The sequence below is a fragment of the Diadema setosum genome, chromosome 10, assembly GCF_964275005.1.
Source record: "Diadema setosum chromosome 10, eeDiaSeto1, whole genome shotgun sequence".
Lineage (NCBI taxonomy): Eukaryota > Metazoa > Echinodermata > Echinoidea > Diadematoida > Diadematidae > Diadema > Diadema setosum.
Genome location: NC_092694.1, coordinates 10,487,594 through 10,514,905, shown reverse-complemented (window position 1 = coordinate 10,514,905; position 27,312 = coordinate 10,487,594). Strand labels below are relative to the sequence as shown.

The following is a 27,312-nucleotide window of genomic DNA, read 5'->3' as shown; positions in this document are numbered from 1 at the left end:
TTTTGAAGAGTGCTGTGCATTAATTCACATCCAATTATATTTTGTGACTCTTCAAAACTGACTTTTGGAGTTCTTTTTTTTTATGTTGCTACTCAAATCCATCTGATTACAGCATTGAGTTACGAATTCATGCACATCCAAAGAATGTGCAAAAACTGTCATTGTGTCACATAACGATTTATCCTTTCATACGAACATGCAAGTAGGAAGAGGATGAAGGAGAAAAGTTTAATATCTGGTCACCAGAATTCTGGGTGCACATGTGTCATTTGCATGAGTTTATTCATAATCATATTGCTGTGGATATGCCTGCTGTTTTGTTATGCCTGTCATGTCATTGAAACACAACCGATATTTGTATCCAACATCTAAATATGTTTATTTTCTTGTTTTTGTTTGTTCAACACAGGAGGAACTTGATCTCTGTCTAATCCAGGTAAGAGTGGGTGATTCTTTTAAAAAAAAATTAACTCCTAGCATGTTTTCAACTCTACCAAAGACTTTTTTTGTGCTGATGAGTATTAATGATATCCTCAGGTTACTGTTTTTTTTATCTGCTCTATAATCGACTACTGTTACAAACAAGGAATGCTCGCGTGCATTTTAATTTCACGAATTTCGCGGGCAGCAACATTTGTGAAATGAAAATGCATGCGAAAGTTCATGCCTGCACAATATGCATTGGATGCCAGTGGCAAGTTGCGAAGATTTCATGCTGCGAGAAAGGCCGCCGGCTCCCATTCGCGAAATTTTCATGCTGCGAATATATCATGTTTTACAGTATACAAAATATATGTAGGGAAAAATGTGGAAGAAGACTTACCTACAAAGGTAGCCTCATTGTAAACAAACCATTTTGTTGTTTTATTCTCTATAAAGTAATCACAAAATATCATGAATACATACTTGAATACATGCTCACAATAAAATTACACATTATGCATTTATGTAAATTTCATTTGCAGTATTAGAAGAACCACAGTGCGTAACCATCCTGTTATGGTATACATGTATATTCTGGTAGAGTGAAAGAGAGTCTCTGGATTGTTTCTTAGAAGCTCTTGAATTTTTATGAGGGAAGCATTCCAACTCTATGATTCTTTTCAGTATCTGTGATCTCTGACAAAAAAAAAAAAAAAAAAATATCATATCGCTGACCCCTGACAAAATAAATTTTTTTTGTGTGTGTGCATTATGTTTGCTAGATGAAAACTCTGTTCTGAAAAGTGGTCACAAGTATGATGACCTTAACTTAGACCATACAAATTGTAGGTTGCTCTGTCCTCGGGAGGACATAGATCCACAACTTTTTCCCACTGCTTTCTGTCTTTAAATACGAGCATGATAGACAGGAAGGGTTGCAAATATTATAGTTGTAAGGAAAGCTCTAGAGAGGATGGCGAAATTCCAATATCTGGGAGGCAACATTAGCAATGACAGCAAGAGCTCTGAGGAAATACATACATGGTATAAGGATTGGAAAGGCAAATTGAACATTTGGCAGTTTATGCAGTATATGAAAGTATGGTGAAAAAAAAAAGCTGCAAAATATTAATGAGAGCCTGCATGCGTACATGAGATATTGTGTGTGGTATTTTTTTTACTGCCTTATGATACCCATCTCTCTCTTTCTGTCTGTGTGTCTGTGTGGTGTGTCTGTGTGTCTGTCTGTCTCCCTCCCTTCCTACCACCCTGTTTTGCTGGATCCTGTATAGTTCTACCCAACCGAACTGGAGAATGTGCCAGACTTCAATGGCTTCAAGGAGTGGCTGCACACCTTTGAGCTCCTCCGGGGAAAGAATACCGGGGACGAGGACAGTGAGAGTAGAGTGGTTGGAAAGTTCAAGGTGAGAAGAGCACCGTCCTACATTTTATAAGCCCCTCTTTCTTTCATTGCTAATTCTTTGTTTTGTTATGGTATCCTGGTGCACTTTTTCCTCGTGCACTCAATACTGTATTGTGGAAATGTATTGATTGAAGCCACAGGGACCAAATTGGAACAGTATAGAAATGATTATGAAAGCATAGTTGTTTCTAATCCTCTATTCACGGTGTGGTCCCTCAGAGTCTGTGTATTTCTCTTCTCTCTTCCTTCTTTAAGGACCAATCCACCTTCATATACATAAGGATTGAGAGAATGCAGCAATATTAGTAAAACACATCAGTGAAAGTTTGAGGAAAATTGGACAATACGTTCAAAAGTTACGAATATTTTAAGTATCTGCGCAGTCACTGCTAGAAGAGAAGACTACTACAGTGTATGATGTCACATGCGTACAACTATATAAGGAAAATAAAAAGAGAATTTCCCAAAACTTTACTTTTTGAATAAAGTGCACATTTCTTCGACTTGCTACTGACGTATGTTAAGGGTAATATTATTCCCCCTGCCTTCTGAAAGAGAGAAGTCGAGTGTTCTTTTGTTATGTGAGAAAAATGGAAATATGTTGAATTTTCTTTATTCTTTCTTTATATCGTTGTACTCATGTGACATCACAAGCTATAGTAGTCTTTTCATCCAGCCGTGACTGAGCAAAAACTTCAAAAATTCATAACTTTTTAACGGATTGTCCGATTTTGCTAAAACTGTCACTGATGTGTTCTACTAATATTGCTGCATTCACTCAACTCACATGTCTATGAAGGTGAACTTGTCCTTTAATCTCTCTCCTCTATCTACCCATATATATATCTACCCCTCAAGTTATGTTATTATCTATTATTATGTATTATCTATCTCTATCTACCTATCGTTCTTATGCCTCCGCCACGAAGTGTCGCCGGAGGCATTATTGTCTCTATCGATGTATCTCTATACCTATATATCTCTCTTTTACTATCTATGAATCTATCCACCTGTATCTATTTACAAGTGTATCTATCTGTCTATCTATCTATCTATCTATCTATCTATTTATCTATCTATCTGTCTGTCTATGTATCTCTCTTGCAATCTATACAGCTATGTTCATTTATGTACCCTCTCTGTCTACCTATCTATATACTGTACGAGCTGAAATTTTCGCGGTGGTTTAATTTTCGCGAATTTCGCGAATTGCCTTCGAACCGCGAAAATAACAACACGCGAAAATAACAACGCGCAATTAACTAAGTTCAATTAGACCCTCGTAACCGCAAAATTAACAACACACGAAAATGTCCTCCAAGTAGCAATTTGCGAAAATATCTGTACGCGAAAATTTCAGCTCGTACAGTATGTATCTCTATCTCTCTCTCTCTATCTATATACTTTATCTATCTCTCTTTCTGTTCATATCTACCTCTCTCTTTATTTCTCTCTCTCTATCTTTCTATCTTTATATATTTCTATATTTCATCTGACACATCTATCTGTCTATGTATCTTTCTTCACCCATTGCTGCCTTGGTTCAGGGAGCCCTAGCCCTCTACAAGTGGCCCCTCCCACCTGAGGTGGACCCCGTGAAGATGTTTGGAACCAATGACCCCAACCTGGGCTACTTCCAAGGACTGCCCAAGAATGACCCCATGGGGGTGCTGGTCAGGGTCTACATCGTCAAGGCCATGGACCTCCACCCGACGGATGTCAACGGGAAGGTGAGGACGATGAGGACAGAATTTTCATGTCAGCTCAATCTCCTCCATAAGACTAAATCGATCTTTGCATCAATATGCTGCTCCAGAGTGTCCAGTCTCATCATTGTTTCTTCCCAAATTTCTACCAAAAAATATGGAGATCTTTTCTTCTTGAAACACTTCATGCTTTAAAAATATGTATCTCAATTCTTTATCTACAAGTTGTAGGCTAACAGCCGTGTTTGCATAGTACCTGTGCTGTCATTTCTATTTTTTTTTTTGGATATCCTCTTTTTTTTCTGTGCCAATTTTAGTCAAATAAGTCATGTACCTGACCTTCTTTGATATCTCTCCATTCCATTTCTGGTCAAGCATGTGGAAAGTCCAAGTAAAAAAATGTTCTGATTAGTATCCAGCTATATTTTGGACCCCAATATCAAAATTGCATTTCATGGGCTCCTGCTATATCGTCGCCGGTCACACAAACCGACGAATCCCTCAGGTTTGCGTGAGAATGACAATTCGAGAAAATCGCGTTTGAAGTTAACCCATTTTTGACTTATGGTTGCTACACTTTCATGTCTATAATTTCCAATTATTTTTGTAGTACATCAGACTTCAACTCTTGCTCTAACTTGTGAAGTTTTTATCGAATTGTATTGTTAACAAATAAGCGGGAAATCGTCAAAGAGCTGCATGCATGTATTTTCGGTCTGCAAAGAAAGTTGTCATTTTCCATGGTCAATGCGCACCGAACCGTCGAATTGCCTGATTGTTTAACACACGCGTCTATGGGGAAAACAAATAATTTTCACAAATGGAATTACATACTTCTACAAAAGTGATAACTACGTAAAAATTACACCGAATTACACACTGAGAATTTCAGAATATGTAGTATGGAATATCTACTATCGAAATGATTGAAAATCTCAAAATTGAAAATTTGACCCAAAATCGAGTGATTCGTCGGTTCGTGTGACCGGCGACGATATGAAGGAAATTCTTCATTGGGAGCCAAAATGGCATTTATTCCCAGGAAACATACATTGTAAGTGATAAATCACAGATAATAGTACTTAAAAGAAAATGTATGTGAAGAGAGGAAGCATGTACTATATCTTGGGTATGTTCTATTGAGTGCTGATTTATCATAATACTACCCTGTTTCCCTTTTTTTCTCCATACACAGGCTGACCCCTACGTCCAGATCATCCTGGGCAAGCACAAGAATTGTGACAAGGAACACTATATCTCCAAGAACCTCAACCCAACATTTGGCAAGTAAGTGATGCTATCACTGTCTTGATTAACCCGTTGAAGACTAGTCCTGAGTATAATCGGGCAGGCGTCTGTAGGAAATGTGTGTTGTAGCAGATTCAGCTCATTGTCAACAGGTTAACGTAGTCCCTTCACTTTCAGCCAGGTACAACTTTGTAGGCTATACTCTGTGATCAAATACGGTCAATAGTTCATTCAACAAATTAGGGTACGGAAAATAGAATATCTGCATTTTGTAGTTTTCAGCATCTCATAGGCTTATTATTGTTCAAAAGGTACTGTCACAGTCATGTTTATACTTTTTCTTTCATATGTCCCTCTGTATCTGTTAATAGTTTACTAGATGGATGCTGTACCTCAAGTGTTATATGTTAATGTTATCATTATTATACCATGCAACTTTTGAATGTATGTGAGGTTTTGAAAATATGGATTGAACCATGCTTCTAATGTATGTTTCCGTTTTGCAAGGTGTTTTGAGTTTGAGACCACCTTCCCCATGGAATCCAAGCTGGTGGTCCAGATCTACGACTGGGACCTCATCGGCTCGGACGATCTCATCGGCGAGACGATCATCGACCTCGAGAACCGCTATTACAGCAAGCATCGTGCAACCTGTGGAATCTCCAGAGAGTTTAACCTGTAAGGAAGATGATGGCTACAGTGGCAGAACCTTTCTTTGTACATTTGATATCAAGTGGATTGAAAGACAAAAACGAAGCTTGAAGCATCATTTTCTCCACCTTTCTTTCCAAGTGCTTCAAATTTTTTAAGGACTCAAAAGACTGTAGGAATAAAAGACTGTAGGAATAAACATATTTTCTTTTTTGTGTAGTTGGGTGAATACCCAACGAAAAAGAGGAAGCATATGTTGGCAACAAAGGAATATTCCATCACAGACTTTTTAGTCATAGCCATTTTCGTGACTTCATAACAGCATTTCCAAAATATCAATCAAAATCTCTTTTGAACTGCCCTGTTACTCTTTTTCGTTAACTGTAGGCAGATATGTTTGACTGTCTTTGAGGGCAGATGCACAAAGGAAAACGCTCATACTGGAGTATAAATTGTACTTTTCTTCGTGAAACTGCAGGTTCTTAATCCTTTTATTCCCTTTTTGTGACATAACTGCTTGTGCAAAAAGCATACTTTTGTCATATAATTATGTCATCTTGTCTTTCTATGATAATTGCCTGTACATTGTTATTTCCTTTGATCTGTTTTTGAAAGTAAATTTTCAGAGAAGACACAAGAACTTCATACAAACCACTGTATATCATTCAACTAGGCCTTGCTTACAGGTGTTGTATTAACAGCACTTTACGAAGATTAAAAAGATTTTATATCAAACTGAAAATGGGTGATACCAGCCTTTATGTCATGATTCCCACATCATCTTTCATGATGACCCAGGTATGGTTACAACAATTGGAGGGACCCCCAGAAGCCATCCCAGATTCTGACCAGGCTCTGTGCCGAAGCCAAGATTGATGCACCCATCTTCAGCCCCGGCAAGGTCCAAATCGGTGACAACGTCTACCTTGGCGAGAAGTTTATCGAGGATGAAGGAGGTACTGATGTAATCTGGGATGACAAAAAATGTTTGGTTTAGTGATGAGGATTATAACATCAATGATGATTACACTCATTATGATTTTGCTGTCACTTATGATGATAATGATGATGATGATGATGATTGAAAGGAGAAAGGGGGGGAAAATGATTGTGGTTTCAAGCAGAATATTTATCAATCCTCTGAATGCCATATTAATTTCCTGTCCGTAGCTACAATATGAGCTACGGAACTGTGTGTATTTGACTCATTGGCCCAGAAAGAGCTAATGATAGTGTTACAGCCTGGAAGAAGAGATAGACACGTTCAACTGCACATGCATCAAATTTCTCTGACACTCAAGGGTAATAAAGCCACAACACCACCATTCATCTAGGAGGAATTAAAACAACAAACCTTGATCTTATTCCTCGAGTGCCATGTGTGCGACTTCTCGAAATTTCTCACCACAGGGGGTAATATTTACGAGTACACAAATTAGCATATATGCATATTCATAACGATGATGTCAATGGAGGAGAGGAGAAGAGTTGCTGTGGAGACAGAATTGGTATTGCTGATGAAGATGCCAATGGTGATGATATTGATTGTGGTGATGACATGATCGTGAAGACGATGATTAACCAAGATGATGAAGGTGATGCAGATGATGATTGTCATTTTCATGGTCATGGTGATGGTCGTGGGCGTGGTCGTGTTCGTGGGGATGGTCATGGTGGTGCGATGATGATGAGGATGAAGATGGTGATGGTGACAGAGATGATGGCGGAGAGGAGAAAAGGAGAAAAAAAGTTGGCGTGATTGCTGCACAGGGGACAAGTACGAAGAGAATACATTTGTATGGTGGTAATAGAAGAAAGGAAACAAGGACTCGATAGAGATACCGTTGCTAATGACGATGGTAATGATGATGATGTGATTAAGAAGATGACAGTCAGAAAGGAATCAAGGTTTTTTTTTGTTGTTGAGGATAATCCTTGTCATGATCTTTTGGATTTGCCAAAAATGATGAAGTGTTTGATGGTAATGACAGTGATGGTAATGTTGATGACAGCAGTCATTGTTGTCATGGAAAACTCTTTGAGGAGTTTAAGGAGATGTTGATAGGGATGATTTGAGCTATAATTATGATCATGATAATGGTTGTGGCTATGATGATGATAGAAATTGGAGGAAGTCCACTTCAGTATACACCATGACAGCATGTGTTAAATAACATGAAACAGTTACCATGTCGCTGGGCTCTCCCATTTGACATCGTGTCGACGCTTTACAAAATGGAAAAAAGAGAAGTGATCACAAATGAAAACAAAAAAATCTTTTGGTTTCCTGTAACCAGGCAACAGCAAGCCAACTGATGACCTGACGTCTCTGGAAGCTCTCCTCCACTGGAATGAGATACCACAAGTGGGGTGCAAGCTGGTCCCTGAACACGTGGAGACACGGTCCCTCTACCACCCTGATAAGCCAGGCATTGAACAGGTGAGATCTTTCAGCCGAAAAGGGAATTACTGATAACTCTATGGTGATGAACTAAACGTGCAAATGTTCCCAAGGTATGACATTCACAACTCTTGATTTACAATCATAACAGATCATAACAGATCGTTCTTCCCTCCTTTTCTCTATATCTGAGGTCTCCTTCCTTCTCTTTGTGTTCGTCCTTCCTCCTTCCCTCCTCTCCATCACTTCTTCCTCTGTGTTCTCCATCCTGCCCTTTCAATTCTCTCTCACTTCTCTTCTTGTCTCATACCCCTCCGTATGAAAAAATGTTGACTTATGACAGATTTGATTCCAACTGGTTCCTGTTTCCAACACGTTTGTTAAAATATAGATCAGCAGTCTTGGGCTGCGTTGATCTTATTCAAGAGAGAGAATCACATTTCAAAATGCATTTGGAGTGGTGTTTGCAAATGCCGTTTGAAACCCGATTCTCGGGGTGCAGTGTTTATCTATCCATAATCCAATCGCGATTCGTGTGTTGTTACTGTGCAGCTGCTTTGTGCCATTCTACCCAGGAAGTAAATGTCAACTGCATACCACCATACAGGCATCATCATTCACACACAAATAATGGGTGGAAAACACAACCAGAAACAGCTGGGAGTTGACCTTGAGATATAAACACATTTCAAAACGGAATTACGTTTACTCGCAGAAAGGCGATCATGGTCTCAAATGTGTTTCAAAACGCCCTTTGAATGGCATTTCAAAATGGCGTTTATCTACATTGTAACCCTGGAAAATGCGTCAAATGCATTTGGGGTAGTGATTCTGCCTCCAAAAATTTTTTAGATGAATGCACCCCCCCGTCTTCCAAATTTGTACAGAGGGAGACAGCTGATCAAAGAATCGTCTGTCATAGCACATCTTCACTCCTCTCCATTACTAAATCTCTTTCTTGAAAAAATGATGTTCTTCTTTTTTCTGACAGGGCAAGATAGAGATGTGGGTGGACATGTTTCCAATGGACATGCCGCTGCCCGGCGCTCCGGTGGACATCTCACCGCGCAAGCCCAAGCGGTATGAGCTCCGAGTGATCGTCTGGAATACTGACGACGTCGTTCTCGAGGACGACTCACTGCTGACGGGGGAGAAGATGAGTGACATCTACGTCAAGGGGTGAGTTTTCCTTGGAAGACACGAGCCAACTTGACATCCATGGATTTCCAGATCACTGAGAGACTTCTGCTCAAGGCATACAACCCCGTTCAACCCAGACATTAACCCGTTCCATACTAAATTCTGAAATCCCGATAGATTTAATGCACAGGCCACCAGGTTCCCGTATGGAATGGGTTAATAATGGGACAGCTGTAGCAATTCAGTGAAGATATGAATCCCGTTTTAAAGGAATGGTATTGTATTGGTTGAGTTTGGCCTTCAGATTTCCAACTTTTTTGTGAGGTACTGTAATTAGAAACCATTTATGAAACGTGAAAGAGCATACAATTCTAAGAGGAATTCAAAGCTTATTTGATGAAAATTACGTTTGAAGTGGCTGAGATACACAAAGACAAAGAGGTCCTGAGATATGGGGAGACCAATATTTTATTAGGATCACTTTGCTTTACTTGGCGTTTGGATACTCATCCATTTCAAAACTGATTCTAATCAAATAAACTATGAATTGCTCTCAGATTTGTATGCTCTTTAATTATTCATACAGGGGGTTTCTAATTATCTTGCTAAATGTAAAGATTTGATTTCCCAATCTCAACCAAAACTATTCTATCCCTTTAAAAGCAAGTTCCGAATTATGCAGTGTAATTAGCATGAAGAAGTTTTTACTTAGAACTTCATTTCACCAAAATTGGATTCCCACTGAAGCAGTTTCCTCAATAGTGGGTGAGAACACTATAATGCTGAGCACTTCATATTTTCTGTTCTTCGCATCACGTTTCAGATGGCTGCTTGGCCCGAACACCGACTCCCAGTCCACCGATGTCCACTACCGCTCTCTGACCGGCGAGGGCAACTTCAACTGGCGCTTCATCTTCCAGTTCGACTACCTGGCCGCCGAGGAGAAGATGGTGATCAAGAAGAAGGAGTCGGCCTTCTCCATTGACGAGACGGAGTACAAGGTGCCGCCCCGCCTCTCTCTCCAGGTTTGGGATGCTGATCACTTCTCGGCAGATGACTTCCTTGGTGAGCATGAAACAGCCTTTTGCATGTGATGATGATGATGATGATGATGGTGATGGTGATGACTATGATGATGATGATAATGATGGTGATGATGATGGTGATGGGGATGATGTTGATGATGATGATGATTATGATTATATTTGTCATCACTTTTTTCTTCATTAGTTTTATCACTGTTGTCATGAATATTACCACTTTATGTTGTTATAAGAAAAGTAATAATGGTGATGATAACTATAATGATGATACTGATGATGTGACAGGTGGTCAGACTGGAATCAATCTTGGTTGGAATCAGTATTGGGCAGGTGTTGCAAAATGTAACACCCTCCAAAATGCCCAGGATGGTAGAACAGGGCCTGGGAGTCACATGTTACCCCCTTTCATTGACAGTTGGCATTAATGGTGAGCTTGGGAAGCATGCCATAGGAAAGGTCATGGGTTAAAAAAATGACAAAAATTATAAAACACAAACAGCATGGTTAGAAGAACACTTTGTCCTGTCTTCTTTTCAGGTTCTGTGGCCCTGGATCTCAATCGGTTCCCCAGAGGAGCCAAGACATCCAAGAAGTGCTCCATCAACTCCTTCAGGAGCCTACCAATGGTCTCCATCTTCAAGCTGAAGAGGACCAAGGGATGGTGGCCCTTCATCGCCAAGTCAGAGAAGGAGGGAGAGGAGCTCACTGTGAGTATAGAAAAACTGCATGTGGGATATAATCAGTAGTAGTGGTGGTGGTGGTGGTGATGATGATGATGATGATGATGAGGAGGAGGAGGAGGAGGAGCTCATCGTGAGTATAGAAAAACTGCATGTGGGATTTAATCAGTGGTGTTGGTAGTGGTGGTGGTGGTTGTGATGATGATGATGATGAAAAAAATAATGACAAAGGAAATGCCATCTAAGATTAAGAAGAGAGTCACAGCAATTGGACTGGCACTAATGATGATGACAATATATGGTGATTTTGAGATTTCATGAGATGGCAGTGAAACTCCTTAAATAAGGGGGAAAAAAAGGAAATCTCTGTAAAAAGTAAAGCATACTGCCATTAAAGATTTTAGGGTTCAAAGATGTTTGGAGCTTTTAGAATTGAAATAAAATGATCAGAATTGAGACAGACATGAAAATTTGACTGACATGGTGAAACCAAAGATTGCAGTAGCCATCGTGATCTAGGATGGGGATTAAACATTGGTCTATGTTACCTCATCGATGCATACTTGTTCATCCATTCGTGACATCTTTCCTATCTCTCCTTTCCCCCTCCAGGGCAAAGTTGAGGCAGAGATTTCACTCCTCACTGAGGAAGAAGCAGAGAAGAGCCCAGCCGGGAAGGCCAGGGACGAACCGGACCCCCTCCCAAAACCCAAGTATGTTGGAATTCTCTCTATCTCTTTTTTTTTTCTCCCAGTTTCATTTTGCAATCACTGAATATACATGTATGTGTTAAAATAAGCATCAATGCTCCAGTGATTCCAGTGATCCAGTTGCTGCAAGAAGGTGGAACTCCAATTTGTGTTGAAGGAATCATATTTCTGATCTCTCCCCTCTCTCTAATTTCCCTCTCTTTGTCTCTTCCTCTTCCTGAATTCAAGTACATCTTGTACATTTTAAGTCTGTATCCAATCATGGAGACCTTCTGATGGCTGGGTCTTCGTTTTGAGAACTTTTATGATTGACAGTCATCTTGGGACATCACCTGAGGACACCCTCACGACTGACATTTCAGCATCTCGTGAAAGATTCTGAGTGTTCAGTGTACATTTCTACTTTTATGTACATTTGTACATGTATAGGAAGACCAACCAGTTGCCAGGATATGCAGTTGTGCGTTGCTGTTGTTGTGTTGTTTTTTAATGAGGTATAAATCACTGTGCTTTATTCCAGTTATTATTCCACATATAATTTTTGAACTCTGTGATTGTGCTTCAGTATCAGACCTTGACTGTTTTCAAGCCACTTCAACCAAAGAAAGAGACACCTGCCAAGATAATATGATATGATATGAAATGATATGATATGACGTCTTTGGCCATAATACAACATGTTTGTTGGTGTTTACCTTTACAGGAGTATATGATGCAATGCCTTGTATCTCTCCATATATTCTAACATCATGAGGTGCACATGGTAGCAGTGCTTCTCCTTATGTTGTGATGAAAATAAGGTGTGTTGCTCTAGAAGTTGATTGTGACATGGATGATGATGAGGAATGCTGAATAACATGATGATGATAATGATAATGATGATGATGATGAAGGAGATGTCCATGATGATGACGATGGTAAAAATACGTATGCTGATTTTGATGGAGCTGCTGATGCTGATACAGATCAAGACAAAGGAGAATACAGTTGTCACGGTGAGTGTGATACCAGTGTAGTGATATTGTAATGATGATGAGTATAGAGAGGATGCTGCTAGTGATGCTACTGCCATTGAATCCCATGGTAATCTTGGATGCGTGCCACTCCCCTACAAAGAGAGAGTAGAGGAAAAACGTGCATGAGGACCACATGGCGGGAAGTGCGACAGTCCTCAACTCAGGAAATTATTTAGAGCTCTCACCCTTCTTCATAAGTGTCTACCAGAGCTTGCTAGTCGTCCGTTGCTTCTGCTAGCAGCCACACCCACGTGACCAGAAAGAGCGAATCCAGTTTTCAGGTTATGCCAGTATCAACTGTAAGATGATGGGTATCAACATGCATGCATGTACAGCTGGTAAAAGAACTTTATGGCATCTGTTTTGTTATGTTTGTGTGATATTCAATGTTCATTGTAGATGCTGCTAACATAACCATGACAAAATGTATGGGTTTAGGTCAAGCTTTTTTTTCTTTTCTTTTTATTTGAATGCTTCTCATGCACCTCCAGCATTTTTATTTATTTATTCATTTATTTATTTATTTTATTTATTTATTTATTTATTTATTTTTATTTTTTTTTTTTGGGGGGGGATAATAGTATGTCTCAAGGAATAGGTTCTTTAATATGGTAATGAACTTAGTCTTCAACTTTCATGCTGATTTCCTATAAATGGTTGATGTTTTGCAAGGAAATATAATTAGAGCAGTATCTGCTACTTTATGAATTGTTACATTATGAAAGAATGAGGTCATGGCATGTTTGCTGTAGACATTACCAGACAAGGGCTACATATTTTATGGCCTATGAGCACTCTGTGTTTCTTTCTCACCCTGTAAAGTCATGTGCAGTAGGATTACAGAGCAACATGAACTTGATTTGTGTGCATTTTTGTATTGGAAAGGCAGCTAACACACATACCTACGTAATGCTCTCACAGCCTTTCTATAGGCATACCACCAAGTCATTTTAATCATTTCTTTTCATTGCTTTAACTAACATTTCACACTGACCACCATTTTTCTTTCTTTCATCAGATGAGTGCATGCTAACATTTTCCTTTTTCAGAATTTTTGTGACTCTCCTTTTTTCATTATTCATCAACAAACCATGTCATTTTGTGTCATTGTTTTTCTGTGATTTGAAAATTTTTGTTCTTGGAAATTGTGTCTGGTGTTTTGCACTGTGCTTATTTCCATGTCATCAATGTGTCGCAATTCCATTATCGTATAAAAATCTGTTCTTTGATCATTATCCTATCGCAGTAGCAAATCATTTTTTGTCTTATCTTGTGTTGCACATATCTTGCTGTGAAGCTGTTATCATTTGTATTTCAGTTAGCAATGGTGCACAATTCATTGTAGTTTTCTGTTTTTCATTGTGTTTTCCTGTAGTAATGTCAAGCACGGATATTTACAAAAATGAAAACTGTGAACATTCCTCGTGCAGTGACATTTAGTCCACAGTGAATTAAGTGTATGCCAAAAGTTTTTTAGCACCAAAGATATGATTGCCTGTCATATGCATTTCATTTACTTGTTTTCATGCTCCTGCGACAATTGCTCCCATGAAATATCTGCATGTTATTAAAGCCAAACAACAATAAAAAACCTACCCACAAATGTAATCCTAATGCTAATCTTAATCCTCACATCAAACTTAAATCTAAAACCCTGTCACAACCCTAACATTAACCTTAAGTCCTTGGAGAGAAATAAGACCTGAGCGATTGTTGCCGGAGCAAATGTTGTGTCACCAAAATATCACGACCCTCCCTTCACACTCGTCAAACCATGTATCACCTTTTCATATAACCACTAATTGCTTTGTATGTTGTTATTTCAGTGACTAACCCATCCTTTATGTTCATTCTTTGTTTCATCTCCCATCCCATCCTGCTTTTTTATGCATGTCTTCCCTAATATGGTTCATGGTCCTTTTCTTAACATCATTGCCTTTAAATTATGTCATAATTATCTGTTTCTCTATAACTCTGTATGTCTACCTGCCTATCTATCTATCTATCTACCTATCTACATGTACCTACTTCTATCTGTATATCTATTCATCTATCCATATCTATCCTTACATCCATATATGTGTATCTCCCTATCTATTCATCTGTCTGTATGTCTATCTGTGTCTGTCTGTCTTTTCATGTCTTCCTCATTCATACCACCATTGCATGCCGACACTTCACTCCCACTTCCACCTGCATCTCCATGGCAACCGCATCAATGCTATGATACCCCCCCCCCCCCCCATGACATAACACAGTCGGCCAGACACCTCCTTCCGGTGGTTCTACAACCCTTTCCTCACCCTGCGCTACATCATCTGGAGGCGGTTCAAGTGGATCATCATCAACTCCATCATCGTCATTCTCCTCGTGGCTCTCCTCGTCCTCTTCATCTACAACGTGCCCGGTTACTCGGTGAAGAAGATCATCGGGGCCTAGGGTTTCCCCCTCCTCTGCCCTACCCCATCTCCTCCTTCAGATGGTGTCATTGTGGTATCATTTCATGGTGTCATAGTGTCATCCTTCATGTTGTCATCTAATCATTTTACATACCATATCTTGGCTATGCCCTCACATAAGCTTAACCATTTGTGTACTTTGAGTGCTGGTTGGCACAGAAAACCTAATAGCATGGTTTGTACTGTCCAATGTCCCTGCCACAGAGAGGGTTGGGGCAGTTTGAAGTGAATGGCTTGATTTGCAAGTCATGCATCTTTGCATTCTTCACATCATCCGTCTCTTAACCCTTCCATACGGGAACCTGGTGGCCTGCGTGTTAAGTGTATGGCCATTTCAGAATTCAATATGGAACCGTGGTAACCCACTGGAACCCAAAGAAACATGGCAGGTGCAATACAAAGTTGATGGATACTTTATAATCTCTTTGAGAAAGAGCTGATACAGGGATGCTAGTTTTCACCAAAAGCCTGAATTAGGCCATGGCACCCGGCTCTTTTTGTGTACAAAGTACCTTAATGTAAATGTATCTCAGGCACTCTCTTTAATATCTTACTGACTTCCCAGTTTGTATTGCATCATCGCCACTTGTATCAATATTTGTTTGTAAAGTGATCATGTAGTCATAGCAACCATTAGTTACAATCTACCCTTCACACCGTCTATTGTATCCTTGTGGTTGCCATGTCTGTAACATTATCTCTTTTATGTTTCTTTTTGTAATCATCATCATTTATTGGTGTTGTTAACCACACTTACCAGTAAATATACCTTCCTGTGAAGTGTTCAATTTAGATTTTTAGAAGATGTAATGAAAGTAACAAGAGATTTTTCCTGTACTTTCAATTTGTATCAAAGTGTACATTATTTTGTCCTTTATCTTGTAATTTTGTTCATTAATGTTTATGACGTCATCACCTAATGATCAGTATTTGTCGTGAATGTAGATTATAGAAACTTTAACTTTCTTTTCTCTGTATATTTATTTTTCTTGCAACAACTTTTCCTCACCCAAATTTAAAGTAACATTTCTATCAATATAGTTGCAAGACTCACTTTGCATATGAAGTAAACTATTGCTACTTTCATCTTCACTGTTTGCCATCTGAGTACTGCTGAAATGGAAATTTTCTCGTTATGGATATTTTTTGTGCATTCTGTGGAACTTGACATTGGCTTAGAAATAAAATCATGCAAATATTTCTGCTTGTATTGTGTGACAGTAATTGATCTCTGATTCCTCGTAATTAGAATCATTTGCAAATTCATTTTACCCAACTGAGTGCAAAAGAAAATTACTCACACGAAAATGTCCACTTTTTCAGTGATACTCTTCTCAATGAGTCTCTTTGGCTTTTATGTCTTTAGCCATAATTTCATCACCATCTTAAGCTTATTTAGCTCAGTATAGCCACAGTGAAGTTTTTGCAATTGTTCCTTTTACTCTTTCCACCTTTTACTGACTTCTGCTTAGAGTGGATCCAATTACGTAGTAGGTCATGCAATAACAAGCAGGTAGCAATTTTATTTAGGTCATTCGTTAGTAAGTTGGTAGCAATGACCAGTGGGGAATAAAGCATAGTTGGATTTCCACAAACATTAATCATACTAACACTTTCTCTTGTTATATACTATTTTCATTCTACAAGTCACGCAGTATGTATAGGTTTCAGTGTATATTTCTGTTGTACATTTGGTTTTAATCAAGGTGTAAGGTACATTGTATATGAATTTAATGGCAAAGATTTTATTACGGTTTAGAGTCTATATCCTCTCTTGCTCTGTTGGTATTAAAGCTTTATTGGCAGGGTATAGTAAATGTATGTAGAAATATTTCAGTATTTGAAGTATAGCAGTGATGTGTGTGAAGGTCAAATTATATTCTGTTATAAATTTAATCATAAATGTAAAGAAAGTAACAGCACCACCATCTTGCCATTGGAACAAAAATGTAGAAATAGTTCTTGTTCTAGTTTGTATTCACAAGAATGTGAAAATTGTGCAATTTTATAATGTTTCTATGACAAGATACTTTTTATCTCATTCATGTTTATTTGTTATATTATAAAAATAGCATTTTTCTGCATTGGCATGATATAATATTACAGCATGCGAGCAAAGTGCTGACTGTGCACTTTTAACACTTCATAGATAATGTTTTAAGAATTTGATGCTAAAATGTTTTGTAAATATACATAATGATATGTTGCCAGATCCTAAAAATACTTAATCTGTGATGGCTTTTTACTCTTAAGTGACGTGAAAGGACTGAATAGATCAGAAATTGATTAAAACTGACAAAGGCAACAACAAAAAGTGACTAAAATTCCCAACAGCTGTTTGGTAGGCCAGGGGAATGTAGTCTACTTGTTGATGTTATCTTCAGTAGATATTAAAGTACACCTGAGTGATATCAGTGAGAGCATAATATGTGATAAAGGTGAAGATAACTTCATCATAGGTATTGATCATGATTACGATCATATGTACATAGCAGGAAAAAATGCTGGCATTGATGAAATAATTCCTGTATGTTATGGATTTTAATTGCTATATTTGTAGCAGTAGCATCTTAACCAGGTGAAGACTAGTTTTGAGTATACATGTACTTGGGTGGATGTCTGTGGGAAATGCTTGTTATAGCAATTTAGCTCATCTTCAGTGAGTTAATGCCTACATTATTATTTGTCCTTTTTGATCGCCATTGTCAAAGAAACAAGGACAACAGGACAGTATAAACAGTATTAGAAATTCATCTACATGAATGTTTAAGTTCTTCGCAATGCGGGGGAAAACTAAGACCTTAAGTGCAATATATATGAACAACAGTACTTATAAAACAGGATTAGAAATTCATGTACATGAATGTTTTAGTTCTTTTCAATACAGGAGAAAAGGAAGACCTAAAGTGCAATACATATGAACAATAGTACTTGTTAAACATTATTAGAAATTCATGTACATGAATGTTTTAGTTTTTCCCAATACAGGAGAAAAAGAAGACCTAAAGTGCAATTTATATGAGCAATAGTACTTATTTAGCAGTATTATCAATTCATGTATATGAATGTTTGAGTTTTTCTCTATACAAGGGAAAACTAAGACCTTAAGGGCAATATATATGAACAATAGTACTTATTTAACAGTATTATCAATTCATGTACATGAATGTTTTAGTTTTTCTCAATACAGGAGAAAAAGAAGACCTAACAAAGTGCAATATATATGAGCAATAGTACAAATTAAACAGTATTATCAATTCATGTACATGAATGTTTTAGTTTTTCTCAATACAGGAGAAAAAGAAGACCTAAAGTGCAATATATATGAGCAATAGTACTTTTTAAACAGTATTATCAATTCATGTACATGAATGTTTAAGTTCTTCTCAATACAGGGGAAAAAGAAGACCTAAAGTGCAATATATGAGCAATATATGAGCAATAGTACTTATTAAACAGTATTATCAATTCATGTACATGAATGTTTTAGTTTTTCTCAATACAGGAGAAAAAGAAGACCTAAAGTGCAATATATATGAGCAATAGTACTTATTAAAAAGATCATAATGAGTGCAATATTGAAAACAGTGTGCTTATGATTTGCCAAATTTTCAGGAGTGGAAAAGTATTATGAATCAATCAAGCCAAATAGTTATTAATACGCATCAAATTTTTATTCCTTCTCATAGAAGATTTATCATGTATGATGTATGAAGTATTTTGTAAATATTCCCAGAATTTCTGGATCTCTATGTTATTATCAGTTAAAGAAAGAGGAGAAGGAGCAAAGAGAAGAAAAAAGAACAACATCGTAGTGCAATACTTCATATGCCAATTGTAAATATACCAATTCTAGATATGCCAAGAATTAGTTTTGCTAGTACACTTGATGAAACTAAGAAACTTAAACTAATCAATACCTATTCAATAATTTTCTCTTCATCTCCTTCTCAAGCACATTTAGCCCTCTGTAGCCGCAGTGAGCTTGTTGCAATTGCTCTTGGTACTCATTCCACACTTCATTGACTTTTGCTTGAGAGTGGATCCAGATAGGTTATTCAGTACAAAGTTGATAACAATCACCAGTGGAGAATGAAAGGAGTTTTAGAGTTCATCGATCGTCTCCTTATTGATGTTTTCTTCTTTTTCTTAAAGCCCTTTCAGCATAGTTGGATTTCCACAAGGGCAAATCAGACTTTCTTTATAATATACATTATAAAGTCATGCAGTATGTTAGGTTTCAGTAGACATTTCTGTTGTACATTTGGTTTTATTCAAGGTGTAAGATATATAAATTTCATGGCAAAGATTTTATGGTTAGAGTCTATATTCTCTCTTACTCTGTTGAATGGGAGCTTTTATTGGTAGGGTATAGTAAATGTATGTAGAAATATTTCAGTATTTGAAGTATAGCAGTGATGTGTGTGAAGGTTCAGATATATTCCGTTATAAATTTAATTGTAAATGTGAAGAAAGTACAGCTATACAATCTTGCCATCGGACCAAAAAATGTAGGATGAGTTCTTTGTTCTAGTTTGTATTCACAAGAATGTGAAAATTGTGCAATTTTATAATGTTGCTTACATAAGATGCTTTTTATCTCATTGATGTTTTTTTGTTATTTTATACAAAGAGTATATTTCTGCATTAGCATGGTATAATATTACAGCATACTAGCAGAGTGTTGACTGTGCACTTTTAACACTTCATAGATGGTTTTAAGAATTTGTTGATAAAATGTTTTGTATACATAATATGTAACCAGATCCTAAAAATACTTAATCTGTGATGGCTTTTTACTCTTTAGTGACGTGAAAGGACTGAATAGATCAGAAATTGATTACAATTGACAAATGCAACAACAAAAAGTGACTAGAATTCCCAACAATTGTTTGGTAGGCCAGTGGAAAGTAGTTTACTTGTTGATGTTATCTTCAGTAGATATCAAAGTACACCAGAGTGATATCACTGATAGCATCATATGTGATAAATATGAAGATAACTTTGTCTTAGGTATTGATCATGATTACGATCATATGTGCATAGCAGGAAAAAAAATGCTGGCATTGATGGAATAATTCCTGTATGTTGTGGATTTTAATTGTTATATTTGTAGCAGTAGCATTTTAGCCAGTTGAAGACTAGTTTTGAGTATACATGTACTTGGGTGTATGTCTGTGGGAAATGCTTGTTATAGCAATTTAGCTCATTTTCAGTGGGTTATTTCATTTATTTTATTATTATTATTTGTCCTTTTTGATTGCCATTGTCAAAGAAAGAAGGACTACGAGACGGTTTATCAAACAGTATTAGAAAGTTATGTACATGAATGTTATAGTTCTTCTCAATACAGATGAAAAAGAAGACCTTAAGTGCAATACATATGAACAATAGTACTTATTAATACGATCATGATGAGTGCAATATTGAAAACAGTGTGCAATATTGAAAACAGTGTGCTTATGATTTGCCAAATTTTCAGGAGTGGAAAAGTATTATGAATCAATCAAGCCAAATAGTTATTAATATGCATCAAATTTTCATTCCTTCTCATAGAAGATTTATCATGTATGAGGTATTGAGTGTTTTGTAAATATTCCCAGAATTTCTGGATCTCTATGTTATTATCAGTTAAAGAAAGAGGAGAAGGAAAAAAGAGAAGAAAAAAAAATATTAAGCATAGTATAGCAATACTTAACATGCCAGTTGTAAATATACCAATTCTAGATATGCCAAGAATTAGTTGTGCTAATACATTTGATGAAACTATTCGAAACCTAAACTAATCAATACCGATTTTAAATAGGCAGTAATACAAATTGAAGTGTCCAGTTGTTGTATTGTGATATGGTTTCAAAATATAGTATTAATCGCTGTTACTGAGTTGAAACAGTTATGTGCAACATTTATCATATATCTGTGTGGTTGTATTTATATGTGTAATGTGGTAAGCTTCAGGAATATATAGGTATATGATATATATAATTATGTGGTTCACTGTGTAGCTGAGTGTGCTCTATAGGTATCAATAACAAAAGGATCCTCTCTGACTAGATCCAGAATATTTAATATATTTTTGATAATCTAACCAATCCTAAAAGAATCTAATTAAGATAGATGTAATCATTTTATGAAGAAAGTTTCAGGATTGTAACTGGATATTCATTTGTCTTTGCATGAAATGCTGTCAAGTCTTGTGATATTAGCGATGTAAGGCCAGTAGAATTCACATTGATGTATATGCTTAGCCAGGATATATTTAGTGGTGATTAAAAGTGATTTCTATTTGTGCGGAAAGGATAAGAAATAAGCACTGTGTATTGATGTGATTCGGGATTCAATATTAAATGTTATGTCCAGTTTATCCAGACCAGCGGTCAGTCTTTCATGCCAATACCTTCCAGCCACTACAAGAAGTTTCTAAATTAATGAAAAAAGTGTGGCCAAATGGTCTTGTGTCTGAAATGTCGTGTGTGGTCACTCAAAGCAGTTACTCAGCACCATAAGGGCATGCAGCCATATTATTTGCATTTGATAATTATACGGGATGCTAAATTCGAATGTCTGTTATACAATGTGGTCATCTGAAAAAAAATGTAATTTGCCTTTCTGTACAGAGTAGCGTGTCAAAGGTGTTGCCATGGAAACCTTACCATAAATAGTCAGCTCTTATGATAGTAGATTTGTGTCATCCAGTGAGTAACACTGGATCGTTTGAAAAAAGAAATGCATTTACACTGGAAAAGTTAAATTACATAATATCAAGGTGTGATTTTTCCCCCCAATATTTGGCATCTTTTATTTGTTTGATACACGATAGTGAAAGGCATGGAGAATTTCATAAAATTGCAAATTCTATACCTTGGGATATTTAGATTCCAAAGTGTTTAGCTCTAAATAGTTTGATAGCAATATTGATGTCACTGTAAATGAAATGCTGTGGACATTGGAAGAGCTTGTAAAGTGGGAGGGAGAGGGGGAATGGTTTGGTTACCTTTGAAGAGAATATATTTATATGTTTATATGTTACTCTTGAGAACTTAAGAAATGAAAGTAGTTCCTTTACTTTTCTTGTGTTTACTTTTTGTTCTGTTAAGGTGGTGTCACACTGTCCGAAAATTGACACTAGATGGCAGTACAAATATGAACATTCATAAGTTCTTTAGCCAATCAATCAGCTTACCAAAGATTTTTCCGCCGCTTACGAAGTTGCGGCCGGAGCCTGATAAACTCCACTGGTAGTCATACGATGGCGTAAGATGCCCTCATAAAGGACCTGAAGCTTATAATTATGATCAGAGCTGAGTTTGAACATTTCCTGTAATGTATGTCCATCTTTGCTCAAATTTGGGACAGTGAGATGATCACATTATGAAAGTACTTTCTGAGTGGTGTTGGAATGATATCAATCTCTGTGCACTTGTCTGTGAATCCAGTCCACATTGTCTGCAGTGTTTTGCTTTCCTTCATAATGTGAAATTAAACATACAAGTTAAACCCCAGCAGTATCTCCTTAACCCTCCGTGTGCCACATTTATTTCATGTCCAAAGGTTTATGTGTGAAGTTCGTGCATATTTGACTCACTGGCACCAAAAGGATTTATGTGTGTGGATGCACGTTAACGCGTAATGCGTCCTGTGTGTTTTGTCTGTGAGGTCTTCACCACCATCCCATGTTTTCACTCTTCCCCGACAAATTCTGCATACTGCAAAACCAGAAATGCTTGCAGCGTGAAATTTGCGCAAATTGCAGCTGCTACCAGCCTTATTGGTGGCATGAAGTTTTTGAGACTTGCCACTGGCATTAATGCATAATTGTGGTGTTGACAAGAAATTCTGCGTGCATCTTTATTTCGCGAATCGTGGTTCCTTAATTTTAGTAACTTGCACAAAATGTCTGGTTTTACGGTATCTAGCACATAGTCCTCTCCCGTTTGATTTTGTGTGAGTGTTGTGACCATTTGTGGTATGTTGTGTCCACAGAATGCACCGGACAGACTATGTTTCACACAGATATATCGTAAGCCTTATGCCAAAAGGGCCTCAAAGAACTTCCCCTGTTATGCCAAAAGGGTACTAATAGTGTACAAAGTCTATAGTGTTAAGGCCTTTGGGCATAACAGTGGAAGTGGTTTAAGGCCCTTTTGGCAGAAGATCGACGATTTCTGGTTTTACGGTATCTAGCACATAGTCCTCTCCCGTTTGATTTTGTGTGAGTGTCGTGATCATTTGTGATATGTTGTGTCCACAGAATGCACCGGACAGACTACAACTATGTATATGTTTCACACAAATATGTATTCCTTGTTTTTCTGTCTCCCTGATCTCCTTCTCTCTCTCTTTTAAGTGTCTGTTTTTTCGACAACAGTCAATGTGAACGCAAGCAATGATATTGATGTCTTAATTTTTGTCTTCCCCAGTTCTTCAGTTTCCTTTGCCTTGCATTATTCACTTTATCTGTACTTGTGCAGCCACAAATCTGTATCTGTTCAGGACCAGATAAGTGCATATTTCTCATCATGCCGTTTTGCTTTAAATTATAGTATGCATACAGTTGAGACCAGTAGCATTATTTTCAGCCATAGAAAAGTGGTTTGTTTGGGGTCTGTGAGACCGGTAGTTGCATGGAGGAATGCATTTTCCAGTGAAAAATCTTACGGAGATGCCAAATGCTGTATGTATATTTCTTTTACATATCCAATATTAATTTTGTTTGATTTTACTGTTCTGTGTTTCCAAGGAGGGCTCAAACTAGTAAATTGGTGGTCATGTCTATATGAGGAGTGTTTGAAAATTAGGAGAGAAAAATGGGAACAAATAAAAAGTATACTCCATTAGCAGTTAATCTATCTCTTGTGCAGTGAGCTTTGCCAAGTGTAAGTGTACCATATACATTTCATTTCAACATTGAAAACAAATTTGTCACATTTTTGAGGGTGCAGTGCAATTTGGGTTAAATTTCTATTGCTATTGAATGCATTGTTTCAACGCATCATGATTAAACTGCACCTGTTTTGATGTGATTTGTTTGTTCCATTTTATTTTCATTTTTTTGGCAACCCCAATAATTTTACACTCCTGTCCTGGATGATCTTCAATTATGGTATTGAATTGATAATGGCTGCAAATGGCTGATGTGTATCCTCATCATATTGTGTGATTACATTGGATGAAACATTGTAAATTCAAAATATATAATTTTTATGGCCTTTTATACCTGTTTGCTACTTCTGTGTGGATGATATATTTTCTTTCTCTGTTCTTTTATAAACACATATTTGATATTTTATTGTTTATGTGGGCGATGATATGCCATTATCACGTTACGGCCTGCTGTCCAATTTAAAATGGATAAATGCCGATTATCTTACTTCATGGCCTTTTGTATTATCCACGGCTTGTCGATGTTTTGGGGTACTCTTTCTGTACCTGGATATATTCTGTTCGCTCGCATCTTATGCGTGGATTATTGATGTATTTGCCGCCTCTTGTATGGTTACTCCTAAATATAAAACCTATGATATGGCAACACCAGTCGTCCCAATACGCTGTTTACGGCATTCTTGACGCCTTGGAAAGCCATTTACCGCTCAATGTGCAGGCGGTTCAAGTGGATGTTGTTCAAAATTATCGTCATTGGACTCATTGTCCTCCTTATCGGTCTCTTCCTCTACTCTTCTCCCGGCTACATCGTCAAGAAGATCATTGGGGCCTAGAAACGGCAACTGCATCACTTTTGAACTGTCTCTTTAATAGCACAAATCTCAAAAGATGCCTACTTTTTGTATGTTACCCCCTCCAGGATATCACCAAAATGTTGCCCCTTTAAGGTAAAAAAAAAAAAATACAATTCAAGTCATGTCACGATACAACATCATGAGAGGCCAGTTACCTGGAGGATATTAATTCTTCATGAGTTTTCCTGACTTGTAATTCAATGTAGATTCAGTACACACTCATCTAATTCAAAGCTTGACTCCTGTCCGCGTGGGCCTCCCTGATTGGGATATTGACAACATATTGTTGACTGCGCATGTTTAAAAGGCAAAGGGGGCTGGATGGTTTAAGCAACAGGGCAAAGGGAACTTGCCAAAATTCCTATGCAAGGAGAATTCGTTCTCAGGGGAAGGGTATCCCTGAATAGAAGAAATTGTGCAAATGCAACAAGTCTGTGTGAATTTCAGGAATAGCTGTGCATTTGTTAAAGATATAAACTTTCAGCATATCTTGCAAGTATATTTTGGGTAAATTTATGTATGTCTGTATATTTACATATTTATATATTCCTAGCATTATTTATTGAGGTCATATGACAGATGACTCTTCTCCAGTATTCTCCTTCAATGTAAACACACACACACACACACATGCACACGCACACACACACACAAACACAAGTAACCAACCCCAGATGTGAGTATGACATCTATTGAAATTGGTGACAATTAAATTGGATATCATTCCTTTTTAAAACCGAAGACAAAAGAACAAAATTGCTGTGAAATATTCATTAACAAATTGAATATCTATGTTTTTAGTAACACCTCTCTAACTTGCCTCCCTCACCCCCTCCCCCCCCCCCCAAAAAAAAAGAAGAAGAAAGAAATGAAGCAAAGCGAGCAGGATTTCATTTTACATCAAAGGAGATTTTCTTTACAATGTCATGTAATCTGCATAGTCATCTTGTCAAACAGGTTGCCATTTTAAAGTGCTTCTAAAATACCACTTTATCCATTTTAACTGCCAATAAATGTGATACTTCCAATGTATGATAACCATAGTGGGGCTGAAAAGGTGAATTATTTGCTATAAAGACTTAAAGGGTTATTTTTTTGCACTTTTTCTCCCTATACACTCGATGCACTTTGAGCCATTGCTCCATCTTTATAGCTTTCAAGAAAACAATATTTTTCCCTCAGAAATTGTGATTTGGACCCCAAAGTTTTACGAATCAATTGAAAGGAGATGAGGGAGAGTTCCCTTCTGAATCGTATCTGGAGTCATTTTTGTAGTGGTAGCTGTGAAATATTTGGATTTATTCAATCATTTGCATCTTTGAAGGTACTTTCTGGTATTTAAGCTCATACACCAGTGTATCATTTAGATTTATTGTATACCTCTTGTATCAACCTTAATGGACAGCTTTCTTTTTAATGAACCATTGGATTAAAAAAAAGCTTGTAGTTATTCTCTAAGTTTTATCACATACACTTGTATTGGTGGGTTTCCTTTTTTTTTCGTTAGTTATGACCATGTCAATGGAAGAATTCTGTCAGTTGTTGCGTGTGTGCTTTCAGTTCTGTAGGGTTGAAAGTTTGATGCCTTGCATTCCTCTGCTCTTTACTGTGATGGCTATGGTGGTACTTTTATTTTTTTTCCAGGATTCCACATTCCTCTTTCTCTCAGTCTCTCCCTTGCTATGAAATGTTATCATCTCTTTTGTTTAGACAGGTTGCTGGATAATCATGCTCTACATTCAAATTGGTCATGGTCACAGATTCTTTCACTTTCCAAGGGAGAAATAGAAGTTGCATGCTTATATATACATTTTGTCAGTACAATACAGGTATCACTCAGGTAGTAGCAAGCTTGAAGCATACAGTGTATGTTACGGCGCAATAAGGGAATTATGGAGACGTGTAGTGTGTATAGTGTGTATCGTTATACAGAATGTGTATGCATGTATCAAAGTTTTGTATTCATGTATGTTTCAAATGTATTCGTCTATTCAGTCTCTCTGTTGTATCTGTCTTTTATTCTGATGTCTATGTCATCCTTTTGCTTTGCATGGATTTGTATAATACAAATACTTTGTCATGGTTTCAAAAGCATTGGAGAGAGAGTGCAGCTAAAGGAGAATGTGTATGCATGTATCAAAGTGTTGTATTCGTGTATGTTTCATAAGTATTCTCGTACTCAGTCTCCCTGTATCTCATCTTTTCTTCTGTTGTTTAATATATCACCCTTTTGCTGTGCATGCTTTTGTATTTATGATATAAATACTTTGTCATGGCATCAAAAACTTTGGAGAGAGAATGCGGCTACAGGAGAATGTGTATGCATGTATCATAGAGTTTTGTATTCATGTATGTTTCATGATGTATTCTTGTACTCAGTCTCCCTGTATCTCGGCTTTTCTTCTGTTGTTTATATCACCCTTTTTGCTCTGATTGCTTTTGTATAAATACAAATACTTTGGCATGGTTTCAAAAACATTAGAAAGAGAATGCAGCTACGATATGAGCGATTCCATGCTTGTAATGTATACATGTATTAAAGTTTGGACTTCTACTGTCTAGACAATTGTTTTGCTGATTATAATCTTGTTTTCCTGTTTTTCCTATCAATCCTCCTGTCTACTCCTTCCTCTCCTATACACCTTTCCTCTATATCTCCCCCCCCCCCCCCCGAC

The 27,312-nt window shown here is 37.3% G+C and overlaps 2 protein-coding genes across 2 annotated transcripts in view; one reads left to right on the top strand and one right to left on the bottom strand.

Annotated features, from left to right (window-relative positions):
- Positions 1–24,641, top strand: part of LOC140233739 (otoferlin-like) — a 121,043-nt gene extending 96,402 nt beyond the window's left edge. The window contains 12 exon segments of the mRNA XM_072313839.1: positions 410–436; positions 1,716–1,847; positions 3,394–3,576; positions 4,748–4,839; positions 5,308–5,478; positions 6,250–6,407; positions 7,749–7,891; positions 8,844–9,031; positions 9,816–10,057; positions 10,573–10,742; positions 11,328–11,428; positions 24,436–24,641. Coding sequence (XP_072169940.1) covers positions 410–436; positions 1,716–1,847; positions 3,394–3,576; positions 4,748–4,839; positions 5,308–5,478; positions 6,250–6,407; positions 7,749–7,891; positions 8,844–9,031; positions 9,816–10,057; positions 10,573–10,742; positions 11,328–11,428; positions 24,436–24,616 — 1,788 coding nt within the window. The 3' untranslated portion in view covers positions 24,617–24,641.
- The window catches only part of LOC140234334 (small ribosomal subunit protein eS7-like), a 463,926-nt gene that overhangs the window by 270,842 nt on the left and 165,772 nt on the right, over positions 1–27,312 (bottom strand). The window lies entirely within an intron of this gene.